This window comes from Podarcis vaucheri, assembly GCF_965113315.1.
Source record: "Podarcis vaucheri genome assembly, chromosome: 14".
In the NCBI taxonomy this organism is placed as follows: domain Eukaryota; kingdom Metazoa; phylum Chordata; class Lepidosauria; order Squamata; family Lacertidae; genus Podarcis; species Podarcis vaucheri.
This window is the reverse complement of record NC_138752.1, coordinates 50,682,932-50,696,378: the sequence shown is the minus strand read 5'-3', so window position 1 is coordinate 50,696,378 and position 13,447 is coordinate 50,682,932. Positions and strand designations below refer to the sequence as shown.

Here is a 13,447-nt window from a genome sequence, read left to right as displayed (position 1 = left end):
GCCAAGCTAAGCAGTTGGCTCCTTACCTCTCTCGCCCTGACCTAGCCACTGTGATCCACATGACGGTCACCTCCAGGCTTGATTATTGTAACTCGCTCTATGTGGGGCTGCCCTTGAGACTGACCCAGAAACTCCAGCGGGTGCAGAATGCTGCAGCAAGACTCCTTACGGGGTCCTCGCCGTGGGATCACATTCACCCGGTGCTATACCAGCTGTACTGGCTCCCGATGGGATACCGGATCAGGCTTAAGGTGCTGGTTTTAACCAGCCCTATATGGCCTAGGACCCTCATACCTACGGGACCGCCTCTTCTGGTATGTCCCACAGAGGACCTTACGGTCTTCAGACAAAAACATATTGGAGGTCCCAGGCCACAGGGAGGTTAGGCTGGCCTCAACCAGAGCCAGGGCTTTTTCGGCTGTGGCCCCGATCTGGTGGAATGCTCTGTCACAAGAGACTAGGGCCCTGTGGGACTTGACATCTCTCTGCAGGGCCTGCAAGACAGAGCTGTTCCACCAGGCCTTTGGCCAGGGCACAGCCTGACCCCCTCCTTTGGTAATTCTTCACAGAACTCTAGCCCAATGGTTGCTATTAATTTGATTTGAACCGATTTTATAATGAATGGATTTTAGAATGCTGTATTACTTTAATGTTGTTAGCCACTCTGAGCCCAGCTTCGTCTGGGAAGGGCGGGATATAAATAAAAATTATTATTATTATTATTATTATTGGCTTCATGACTGAATGGGCAGGGTAGGATTTGAACCTGAGTCACCCCGGTCTCAAACCTTTATTGACATACAAACAAAATTCGGAAAGGTTCGGTGCAATAGAATCACTCAGCAAAATCTGCTTCTAACGATTAAAATACTGTCATACAACATTTGTGAATCCTCACTGCGTGTTGCAGAAACCTGGCTACTGTCTGCAAGATCACCCCAGTCTCCAATCTGACCCTGCTATCCTTGCACCTCGCTGGCTTCTATATTTTATTTTTTTGCAACCTCTCCCTAGACTCTGCCTTCCCATTTGGAAACTGGACCGTGCCCTGCTCATTCGCTTGTGTTTACCGAAAATTGCATTTCTGGATCTCTGCATGCGTGGTGGTGGGGGAGTGAGCTGTTGTCTTGCACAGATGTTTTCCAACAGAGGCACAACATTTGGACCACCCATCCGGCTCTGTGCTGGCTCCAGAAATCTGAATGTGGGCTGGCTGGATGAATGAATGAATGAATGCATTCAGAATGGAATGTGCCTTTTGAAGAAGATGGGCTGCAGATTTTGCGGCTTCTCCAAGGAGAGCTTCCTTGGCCTGAGGCCAGAATCAGTTCAGCACGAGCCTCAGAAGCCTCATCCTCAGCCTGCCCCTGCCAGAGAATATTTCCATGAGGACTAGTGACTTGACCCTCCGCTGAGCGCTGGGATGATGCCACAAAGAGGCCACTTTGACATCCCTTTGCCTCTGGGCTTGTTTTGCCTCCCGATTCCTGAGCCCCAAAACCAGGCTTTAATTCAGCCAAGCATGGGGGTGCTTCATTCCCTTGTGGGAGACTTTTCAGGGGCCTCATGCTTGGACTGGGCTGGGCCAGAATAGGCAGAAAGGCATCTATACAAACAGACTCCATACTTCCTGCTGGCAAGGAAAATACATTATCATACTCCACAGCAGGGTGGATTTGATTTAACTCAAATCGATTTAAATCACGATTTAAGTCACTAGTCAGTAAGGCTTGATTTAAATCACTAGTCAGTAAGGTAAGACTTGATTTAAATCTTTTTTTTTTACAGAAAGACTCATTCTTGCTGGTATAATATTAATATTCACAACCAGATGAAGGTTTCATTTTTTAAATACAGTGGTACCTTGGGTTACATTCACTTCAGGTTACATTCGCTTCAGGTTACAGACTCCGCTAACCCAGAAATAATACCTTGGGTTAAGAACTTTGCTTCAGGATGAGAACAGAAATCGTGCTCCGGCAGCACAGCGGCAGCGGGAGGCCCCATTAGCTAAAGTGGTGCTTCAGGTTAAGAACGGTGCGTCCTATAGGGCGAAAAATACGGTATATACCATATGTGTATGTATGTGTGTATATATATATATATATATATATATATATATATATATATATATATAATTTGCTTTCGTAGATTTTCACGGGTACAGGAATGTAGGTTTTGGTGTCTTCGGGTGTCTTCCCGTGTAAGAGTCGGGGTGTCTGGGCGACGTTTCGACGAGGTCTCACTCGTCATCTTCAGGCTGGTGCTTTCGGCTTCTTGTTACTGGAACAGAGCAGAATCTGGTGTTTGAGTTCCTATAAATACTGTTGAGGGGTGTGGTGTATAGCCTCCAACGTTCTGGGCAGAGAGGAAGTTCCTAGATTAGTGTGCCTTTTCTTCTTTTGTTCCTTAATTACTTGAGGGATATCTTGAGTGATTTCATGAGTGATATTCTGAATACCACTGGGTGGGTCATTAAGTGTAGATTAGTTGCTAAAGCTTTCGTGTCTTGACCTCTTGAGCTTGTGAAGAGTTTTTCTGAGAAGATGGCTGTGCTGCATTTAGTTGTGCTCTGGCTTGGCTTCGTGTATAGGGGCGAGCTGTAATTTTGTGCCTTGTGCCAGCCAGATCTGTGTAGGGATTGCAGGGGGGTGCAGCATCCGGAGGTGCCACTATAGTTTGGCTACTGGATGGAGTCTGTAGTATGTCTGTGGAGAGGGTCTGGGTTTGGGTCTGGTGTGGTTGATTGGTGACGGCGTTCTGTGTGCCTCTGGTTCTGGTGTCGGTTTTTGTGGGGAGGGCTAATTTCCAGATGTCAGGCAGGCGGGACGTGTCGTCACGCTTGTTCATGTTGTGAGGGTGTTTCTCTATCTCGATGGCTTCCATGATTATTCTCTTGTGGTGATGTTCCATGTTAAAGAGCAATTTGGAATCTGCAAAATTAATTTCGTGTCCTGTTTCTTTCATGTGTTGGAAAAGAGAGGAAGTTTTTTCTTCTTTTTTGACGGCATTCTTGTGTTCTGCGATACGTGCATTTATTCGTCTGTTTGTTTGTCCAATGTACGTGGCTGGGCAGACTTTGCAGGGTATTTCATAGACCCCTTGGTTTTCCAGCTGGATTTTGTCTTTTGGGTTTCTGAGGATATTGGCTATTTTTTGGTTGGTGCAGAAGGCTGTTTTGATATTGTGTTTATGGAGGATTTTGCTAATTTTGTCTGTAGTGCCCTTGATATAAGGAAGGAGGGCCATGCCATTGTTTTCTTCTGTGTCTTGGTTTTTGGGGGGTGTTTCTTTTCGCCCTATAGGACGCACCTATATAGACGCATCCCCACGGAAAACATCATATGCGGAGTCGAAGCTAGCCTGACCAAAATCGACCCAGATGAAGCCAATAAAATCAGACTTGAAGTCACCAACATCCTCTGCTCCAGCAAACCACCCAGAAGCAATTTACACAAAGAAGAACAGAAAGCACTCACCAACCTGAGGAAAGACAACAACATAATCATTCTCCCAGCAGACAAAGGCAACGCCACTGTTGTGATGAACACATCGGACTACCAAGCAAAACTATCAAATCTACTCCAAGACCCTACCTACCAACCTATAAAAACAGATCCCACCACCTATCTGGAAAAAACCACCAAATCCAAAATAAAAGCCTCTCCTATCAGTGAAGAAATCCAGCTAAGAATCATCCCCAGAGAAAAATCATCCAGATGCCCCAAACTCTACGGTCTCCCCAAGATACACAAAGAAGGAACACCACTCAGACCAATAGTCAGCTCCATAGGCTCACCTCTACAAAATCTCGCTAAATTTCTCGCTAAGCAACTTCAGCCCTATGCAGAATCCATCGCTTCACACGTTACTAACTCCTTCCAGTTCATAGAAACAATAAAGAAACAATACCTACATCCCGATGACCTACTTGTGAGCTTCGATGTTGTATCTCTCTTCACTCAAGTGCCCATTAATGAAGCCTTGACAGCCATTCAAAACAAATACAACCCCCCCAAATACATCCTGGACCTGACCAACCACTGCCTAACCAACACGTACTTCATCCACAATGGACAAAGATACAAACAGATAGAAGGAGCACCTATGGGATCACCCCTCTCACCGGTCATCGCAAATTTGTACATGGAACACTTTGAAACCAATGCTTTAGACAAGTCAGAACACAAACCCAAACTTTGGCTCAGATATGTTGACGACACCTTTGTAATTTGGCCACACGGGAAAGAAAAACTAGATAGCTTCCTCACACATCTCAACAGCCTACACCCCAAAATACAATTCACTATGGAAATAGAAGACAACAACCAACTCCCCTTTCTTGACGTCCTAATCTACAAAAAACCTGATGGCTCCCTAGGACACACTATCTACCGGAAAAAAACACACACCAACCGCTACTTACATGCACAATCACACCACCACCCTGCACAAATAAACTCCGTAGCCAAGACTCTCATCTCCAGAACCAAACGCCTGGCTGACAAAGACCACTTGACAACTGAGTTACAGAATCTCTCAAATGTGTTAATCGCCAATGGATACCAGAAAAACAGGGTTACGAAGCTAATCCAAAAAGAAACACCCCCCAAAAACCAAGACACAGAAGAAAACAATGGCATGGCCCTCCTTCCTTATATCAAGGGCACTACAGACAAAATCAGCAAAATCCTCCATAAACACAATATCAAAACAGCCTTCTGCACCAACCAAAAAATAGCCAATATCCTCAGAAACCCAAAAGACAAAATCCAGCTGGAAAACCAAGGGGTCTATGAAATACCCTGCAAAGTCTGCCCAGCCACGTACATTGGACAAACAAACAGACGAATAAATGCACGTATCGCAGAACACAAGAATGCCGTCAAAAAAGAAGAAAAAACTTCCTCTCTCTTCCAACACATGAAAGAAACAGGACACGAAATTAATTTTGCAGATTCCAAATTGCTCTTTAACATGGAACATCACCACAAGAGAATAATCATGGAAGCCATCGAGATAGAGAAACACCCTCACAACATGAACAAGCGTGACGACACGTCCCGCCTGCCAGACATCTGGAAATTAGCCCTCCCCACAAAAACCGACACCAGAACCAGAGGCACACAGAACGCCGTCACCAATCAACCGCACCAGACCCAAACCCAGACCCTCTCCACAGACATATTACAGACTCCACCCAGTAGCCAAACTATAGTGGCACCTCCGGATGCTGCACCCCCCTGCAATCCCTACACAGATCTGGCTGGCACAAGGCACAAAACCACAGCTCGCCCCTATACACGAAGCCAAGCCAGAGCACAACTAAATGCAGCACAGCCATCTTCTCAGAAAAACTCTTCACAAGCTCAAGAGGTCAAGACACGAAAGCTTTAGCAACTAATCTACACTTAATGACCCACCCAGTGGTATTCAGAATATCACTCATGAAATCACTCAAGATATCCCTCAAGTAATTAAGGAACAAAAGAAGAAAAGGCACACTAATCTAGGAACTTCCTCTCTGCCCAGAACGTTGGAGGCTATACACCACACCCCTCAACAGTATTTATAGGAACTCAAACACCAGACTCTGCTCTGTTCCAGTAACAAGAAGCCGAAAGCACCAGCCTGAAGATGACGAGTGAGACCTCATCGAAACGTCGCACAGACACCCCGACTCTTACACGGGAAGACACGGGAAGACACCAAAACCTGCATATATATATATATATATACACATATATACACACATACATACACATATGGTATATACCGTATTTTTCGCCCTATAGGACGCACCGGCTCATAGGACGCACCTAGATTTGGGGGGGGGGGAATAAAGGAAATTTTTTTATTTCCCCCTCCCCCAGGCGCGGGGCCCCCAGAACAGGACCCAGAGCGATGCCGAAGCTGCGTGCAGCTTTGGCATGGCTCTGGGAGCTTGCGGGGCTGGAGGAGGGGGAAGCCCCCCGCCAGCCTTCTAACCAAGTCAGGGGACAATGGGAAAGGCGCGCTGCGCCTCCCGCTGTCTCCTGAGTTTGCGGGGCTGGTGAAGGGGAGGAGCAGGCTTCTCCCCCCGCCAGCCTTCTAACCAAGTCGGGGGACAGCGGGAAAGGCGCGCTGCACCTCTCCCGCTGTCTCCCGAGTTTGCGGGTCTGGCGGTGGGGCTCTCCTGAAGCCTGGGGAGCGAGAGGGTTCGGTGTGCACCGACCCCTCTCACTCTCCAGGCTTCAGCGAAAGCCTGCATTTGCCCCATAGGACGCACACACATTTCCCCTTCATTTTTGGAGGGGAAAAGTGCGTCCTATAGGGCGAAAAATACTGTGTATGTATAGATAGATAGATAGGTAGATAGATAGATAGATAGATAGATAGAACATTATTAGCCACACGTTGCCTCTTACTGCTTAAGTTTGTCTATGTTTGCAACACAGGGGATTTTTTTTTTGTTACATGCAATCTGGACCAGCAGATCTCTTCACTGCCTACTTTGGTTTCCTTCATCCTGACACCCTCCAGCTGTTGTTGAACTCCAGCCCCCGTCAGCCCAAGCCAACATCTGGGCTGGGCAGTCCACTTGCAGTATAGCCATTAAGGGACACCTCTCATCCGGCCGCAGCTGACCCTGCTGAACCACAGCAAGACGTGGTTGCCGGGGCTGTGGGAGGTCTCTCTTCTCACCCAAAGTTCTTATTTTCTGCCCCCCAAAGCATGGTGGTCACCCCATTGCCGTAAGCCCTGTATATTTACATTTTGTTCTTTAAAGCAGTTGGGTAAAAGCAAGCTGCTGTATCTGTGACTTGCCATTAAAGCCTCAAAAAGAAAAAGAATGCAATAAGAAATAAACCTTAAAAGATGGTGAAAGAAGAATGGGAATGTTTAAATAATTACCTAGGGGGTAAGGGTTCATCAATAAAGACCTGGTTATGTTTAGAATGATACCGCATAGGGAAATGTTCCCTGATACCAAGATGAGGGATTCTTTGGAATGCAGATAGAGAGAATTGATAAGAATAATGATCTGTTGTGACCTTGATGGAAGTGTGCAACAGACGCTTGTGTTTTGGCTCATTTCCCTCCCCCCTTTTTTTTCCTTTCATTTTTTCCCTTCCTCCTCCTCCTCCTTCTTTCCTTTTCCTTTTTCCTTTCCCATAATAGCTTATGTTTTATGCCACGTACTTTGATATTTTTTGTACAGTGATACCTCTGGTTACGGGATGCAGGTGGCACTGTGGGTTAAACCACAGAACCTAGGACTTGCTGATCAGAAGGTCAGCGGTTCGAATCCCGGCGATGGGGTGAGCTCCCGTTGCTCGGTCCCAGCTCCTGCCAACCTAGCAGTTCGAAAGCATGTCAAAATGCAAGTAGATAAATAGGTACCGTTCCGGCGGGAAGGTAAATGGTGTTTCCGTGCACTGCTCTGGTTCGCCAGAAGCGGCTTAGTCATGCTGGCCACATGACCCGGAAGCTGTACTCCGGCTCCCTCGGCCAGTAAAGCGAGATGAGCGCCACAACCCCAGAGTCGGTCATGACTGGACCTAATGGTCAGGGGTTCCTTTACCTTTACCTACCTCTGGTTATGTACTTAATTCATTCTGGAGGTCCGTTCTTAACCTGAAACTGTTCTTAACCTGAAGCACCAGTTTAGCTAATGGGGCCTCCCGCTGCCACCGGAGCACGAATTCTGTTCCCATCCTGAAGCAAAGGTACTATTTTTGGGTTAGCGGTAACCTGAAGCGTATGTAACCTGAAGCATATGTAACCCAAGGTACCACTGTAGATTTTTTTAGCTTTCCATTATTATTATTAAAGGTTTTTCTTTTGTAATTTTGGTTGTTTATATTTATCTGTATTTGTTTAAAGCAAAAGAAAAGTATAAAAAAGAAAAAAGACAGATCTTGTTCTCTGGGAAAAGGAGGGGAGGGGGAGTCTAGAACAGGCCAAGCGTTAATACGAATCGGGGGGGGGGGGGGAACGCAACCAGGAAGCTGATTTTAAGATCTCTCTGCTCAGCTGTGTAAAACTGTAATGGATTCAAGATGGTGGAGCTTCATGGAAAGTCGCCAGCTTGAGATCCAGGAGGAGTGGGTTTGATTCATTGACAAATAGTTTCTGATCGAATCCCACAAGCCTCTCCACCTCTGCCATTTGCCTTCTCTACCCCTGACAGGCATGTATAAGCATTCCAAATACACAGACCAGTTGCCGTTGCTTCATCAGGCATCCTGGGTCATAAAGATGATAGTTAGCTTTGATGTAGCTATTGTTAGTTTTGTTAATCTAAGGGCCGGGAAGAGAGCTCACAAGGAGATGGTAAATCCTGCCTCTCCTGTTTATGATCTCCAGGGTTTCCTAAAAGCATTCCTCCTTGCTTCCTCATTTATTTTCTCTAGACTACTGTGCATGCTCAAATTAGGTAATGCAAATAAATACTATATCTTAATCTCACACGTTTTTACAGCAAAATTAATGTAAAAAACCACAAACAACTGTACATACCATATGTAATATTACAGGATAGTGGATCTTATAGCATAGTAGTGGTTGCAGTCAGCAGCGACTGTGACAAAGCAGGATTAGATGGACAAGCACAATATTGGTTTGAGTAACAGGTGTGGCAATCTACAGATACAAAATTTCTTTCCTAAAGTGACCCATATGGCACAACAGAAATAAAGCAATCCATTCTCTGGTATGGTATCTGGTGTGCTCTGCTATCTCCATCGAATGAGGTCTCAGGCAGAGACCCCTTGCCAGAGACCCTGGACAGCCCCTCTAAGTTGCTGGAGTGTTTCTAGCCCTCCTGAATCGAGTCTTGCTTTCAACCAGGGTTTCTGAACTTGGATCTCCAGCTGTTTTTGGACTACAACTCCCATCAGCAGGATCAGTGGTCAGGGATGATGGGAACTGTAGTCCAAAAACAGCTGGAGACCGAAGTTTTGGAGCTCTGCTTTAGATCGTCTCCACCCCCATCGTTCAGCCTGGACACTGAGGTCCAGCGCCGAGGGCCTTCTGGCGGTTCCATCACTGTGAGAAGTTACGCAGAGGGCCTTCTCAGTAGTGGCGCCCGCCTTTTGGAACACCCAAAGGAAATAAGGAGCTATCTCATCTTTAAAAGACATCTGAAGGCAGCCCTGTTCAGGGAAGTTTTTAATATTTAACGCTGTACTGTTTTTAACACTTGATTGGGAGCCACCCAGAATGGCTGGGGGAACGATGGGTGGGGTATAAATAATAAATTTTTGTTGTTGTTGTTGTTGTTGTTGTTGTTGTTGTTGTTGTTGTTGTTATCTTGTAGCAAACCATAGTTCAGCTTTGTAAACCGTGGCTTGGCCTTGCCTCTCATTGGTTTGGGATTTCAAAACAAAGCAACAATCAGGTCTCCTTATCTCCTCTGTTTGCGACCGATAGGCTTTCAAAGTGGCCGAAATGGAACTGGGCATCCCGGCCTTGTTGGACGCTGAGGACATGGTCGCTCTCAAAGTGCCCGACAGACTGAGCATCCTCACCTACGTCTCCCAATATTATAACTATTTCCATGGACGGTCGCCAAGTAAGTAACTTTCCTCAACCCCTTCCTTTTCTCCTGCAGAGCTTTTGTCTGAAAAAAGATCCACAGCTGGCATGAACGCTTCAAAAAAACGGTTCTAGCAACTACAGTGGTGCCTCGCAAGACAAAAAGAATCCGTTCTGTGATTCTCTTCGTCTAGCGGTTTTTTCGTCTTGTGAAGCAAGCCCATTGACGGATTAGCGGATTAGCGCTATTAGCGCTATTAGCGGCTTTTAGCGGCTTATCTGCTGATCGGATCAGCTGATAAGCGGCTTAGCGGCTTAGAAAAAGGGGGGGAGGAAAAAACCCCCGCAGGAACTCGCAAGACATTGTCGTCTTGCGAAGCAAGCCCATAGGAAATTCGTTTTGCGAAGCACCTCCAAAATGGAAAACTCTTTCGTCTAGCGAGTTTTCCGTCTTGCGAGGCATTCGTCTTGCGGGGCACCACTGTAGATGGAAGCGACACCTTTCAATCGCTGTGTTAGTTATGGTTGGGTGATAGGAAACCCTTGTTTCCCCTCACAGAACTAGTTTCCAGAGTGGTTTAACCATGGGCCCCTCATCCCAGTGAACTCTGGGAACTGTAGCTCCGTGAGGGGAAACGGGGGTCTCCTTACAACGCTCTGCACCCTCGACAAACTACAACTCCCAGGGTTCTTTGGGGGAAGCCATGATCGTTTAAAGTGGTACCCATTGTGCTTTAAAAGTATGGTGGGGGGAATGTCATATCCATTGCGTCTGAGCTACTTATTCCCCTGACATTCCAGTGAGATCCATTAAGCCAGTCTTCCCCAAACTGGGGTTAATGGGAGTTGCTCTCCAAAACATTTGGAGGTCTACCACAGGGGTCTGCAACCTTTAAGACAAAAAGAGCCACTTGGACCCGTTTCCGAAGGAAAAAAAACGGGGAGCCGCAAAACTCGTCATTATAAAAATAACTTTTTTGTCACTTTTTATTATTTCTTCATTTGACCCCTCAGAATTACTCCTCCTCATAGAAATAAACGTTAAATTAACAAGTTACCTTTTTGTGTGTGTGTGTTCTTCACTCCCCTTCAAAACAGTGACCAGCGTACATGCCCCCTTTCAATGCAGTGACCAGCGTACATGCCCCTTACAATGTAGCGGGCGGGCGGGAAGGTGATGTCGGGACGCTGCGTGACTAACGCACACACCGCCCCCATGTGACGTCACAGCCAGTACAGCGCCCGCCACAGTGGGGAGTGTCGGGGCACACAATGCGCCTCCTCCCCTCGCTAGTATCCGCCCCGGAGCCGCGGCAAAGGTGTAAAAGAGCCACATGCGGCTCCGGAGCCGCGGGTTGCAGACCCCTGGTCTACCAGGTTGACAAAGGAGGTTGTGTTACACTGAAAGACTGCAGTCCCCTGCTTATTAGATGCAATTAGTTTTCTGCTGACGTTTTCTCAATTTAGGGCATTGATTAATAATAATAATAATAATAATAATAATAATAATAATAATAATAATTTATTTATACCCCGCCTTCCCTGGCAAGAGCCAGGCTCATGGCGGCTAACAACAGTAAAATTACAGTAAAAACATAATTGGGGGGGGGGGAAACCAATTTAAAATACAGGTTAAAATGCAATTTAAAATGCAGCCTCATCAAAACCATAAGGGGAGGGAAATATAAGGGTCAGACTAACCACCTTAGGTCAGTCCTGCTTCCTGCTTCCTTCTTGAGACTTTTTTTGTCTTCCTTTCCCAACAGTTGGAGGAATGTCTGGCATAAAACGCTCTTCTTCCGCGCCCAGCGAGGAGCCGACGGGGAAGAAGGTTGTTTCTGAACCGGCGGCCCCCAGCAAGCCCCCGCGACTCCTGCCGCCATCCGAACCCAAGACTGTTCCAGCCTCTCGCAATCTGGTGAAGGAGAACTCCCCAGTGGCAGCGGTATGGACCCGCCATCTTTTGCCCTAGAAGCTAAATGGAGGGGCAGGGGTCCTGTCGACAACAATTGGACGTGATGTGGGTGGCGCTGTAGGTTAAACCACAGAGCCTAGGGCTTGCTGATCAGAAGGTCAGGGGTTCGAATCCCCGCAACGGGGTGAGCTCCCGTTTCTCGGTCCAAGCTCCTGCCAACCTAGCAGTTCAAAAGCACGCCAGTGCAAGTAGATAAATAGGTACTGCTCCGGCGGGAAGGTAAACAGCGTTTCCGTGTGCTGCTCTGGTTTGCCAGAAGCGGCTTAGTCATGCTGGCCACATGACCCGGAAGCTGTACGCTGGCTCCCTCGGCCAATAAAGTGAGATGAGCACCGCAAGCCCAGAGTTGGTCACGACTGGACCTAATGGTCAGGGGTCCCTTTACTTTTACCTAGCCAAGAATGGAGCTTTCACGTCTAGGGGCAGTGTATCTCTGGAAACCAGCGGCTTGTCCACTTCCTGGAGGCACCTGATTGGCTGCGGTGCGAAACGGGAGGCGGGATTAAATGGACCCTTTGAGTCGGGTCTCAGGTTCACTTCTCTCTTGCCTTTTTCTCCCCCAGAGACGTGTCTTAGCAGAGAGAAGCAACATGCGAAGCAGCAACTGTGCCACCTGCGGAAACCACGTCCACCTGGTACAGCGCCTCCTGGTGGAAGGGAAGCTTTATCACAGGAACTGCTTCAGGTACTGTTCAGGTGTGGCATTTGCACCTTGTTTCCACCTTTTCTCTGTTTGGGTTGTTGTTGTTGCTGCTGCTGCTGCTGCTGCTGTGTGTCCCCCCCCACAATAATATTTAGTATTTTTCATACAAAAACATAACAAAAGAGAGAGTAAACAATAATAAAAGGGGGGGGGGAGAAAACGAAAAGAAAAAAGAGAATATGAAACATAAAATACATCAAATCACCACGTAAACTAAAACTTAATTAATTAATTAAAATCCATCTTCATAACCATATTACTTGACTTCCTCTAATCTCTTCCATCTGAATTTCTTAGTAACTATATATATATATAGCAGTTTCCAATGTCATTCTTTCATAAAACCATATCACATTCATAATCATATTTCCAAACTTTTCTTATTGTACATTTTCTTATTTATTTATTTATTTAGTCCTAGGCCTAATGAATTCTTTCAAGTGGTTACATATCTTTAATATTACAATATTTATTCAAATAGTCTTTAAATTTCTTCCAGCCTTCTTGGTGTTCCTCTTCTTTCTGGTCGCGTGCTGCGGCTGTCTTTGGATTGTTTTTTTTAAACAAAATTTTATTACGTTTTCCATTTTTTAAAAAAAATATTCTCAATCGAATATAATTAAAAAAAGAAAGAACAGATACAAGATTCCCTTGCACCCTTAGACCTCCCTGCATCCTTCCATGGCTTCCCCATATAACATTTCCTGGTGCATATTTTATGCCTTCCATTTTTTCCATTTAACATTCATATCTTAAGTCTCTGTTAACTCACAACTGTTATTTAAGCCCTGTTAAAGAGCTCAGCTGTTTACAGTTTTCTTCCAAATACAATATAAATTTCTTCCAGTCTTTATTATAACCTTGGTCTTCCTGAATTCTGATTTTTCCAGTCATTTTCACCATCTCAACATAGTCCATCAGTTTAACTTGCCATTAGAAGACATGTGAAGGCAGCCCTGTTTAGGGAAGCTTTTAATGTTTGGGGCATTACTGTATTTTAATATTTTGTTGGAAGCCGCCCAGAGTGGCTGGGGAAGCCCAAGCAGATGGGCGGGGTATAAATAAATAAATAAATAAATAAATAAATTATTATTATTATTATTATTATTATTATTATTATTATTATTATTATTCCCCTCTGGTTGGGACCTTTTCGTCTTTCCATGTCTGGGCTATGGGTATTCTGTTAGCTGTCATTGCATACGTAAACCGTCTTTTCAGCTCCTTTTGTATTTCTGCACCTATAATAA

General features: G+C 45.8%; 1 protein-coding gene across 2 annotated transcripts in view; it reads left to right on the top strand.

The window, feature by feature from the left end:
• The window catches only part of MICALL2 (MICAL like 2), a 49,004-nt gene that overhangs the window by 14,904 nt on the left and 20,653 nt on the right, over nucleotides 1-13,447 (top strand). For both annotated transcript variants that reach the window (XM_082199710.1, XM_082199709.1), the window contains exons 3-5: nucleotides 9,415-9,556; nucleotides 11,286-11,464; nucleotides 12,058-12,179. In XM_082199710.1, the coding sequence (XP_082055836.1) occupies nucleotides 9,415-9,556; nucleotides 11,286-11,464; nucleotides 12,058-12,179 (443 nt within the window). The remainder of the gene's footprint in view (nucleotides 1-9,414; nucleotides 9,557-11,285; nucleotides 11,465-12,057; nucleotides 12,180-13,447) is intronic.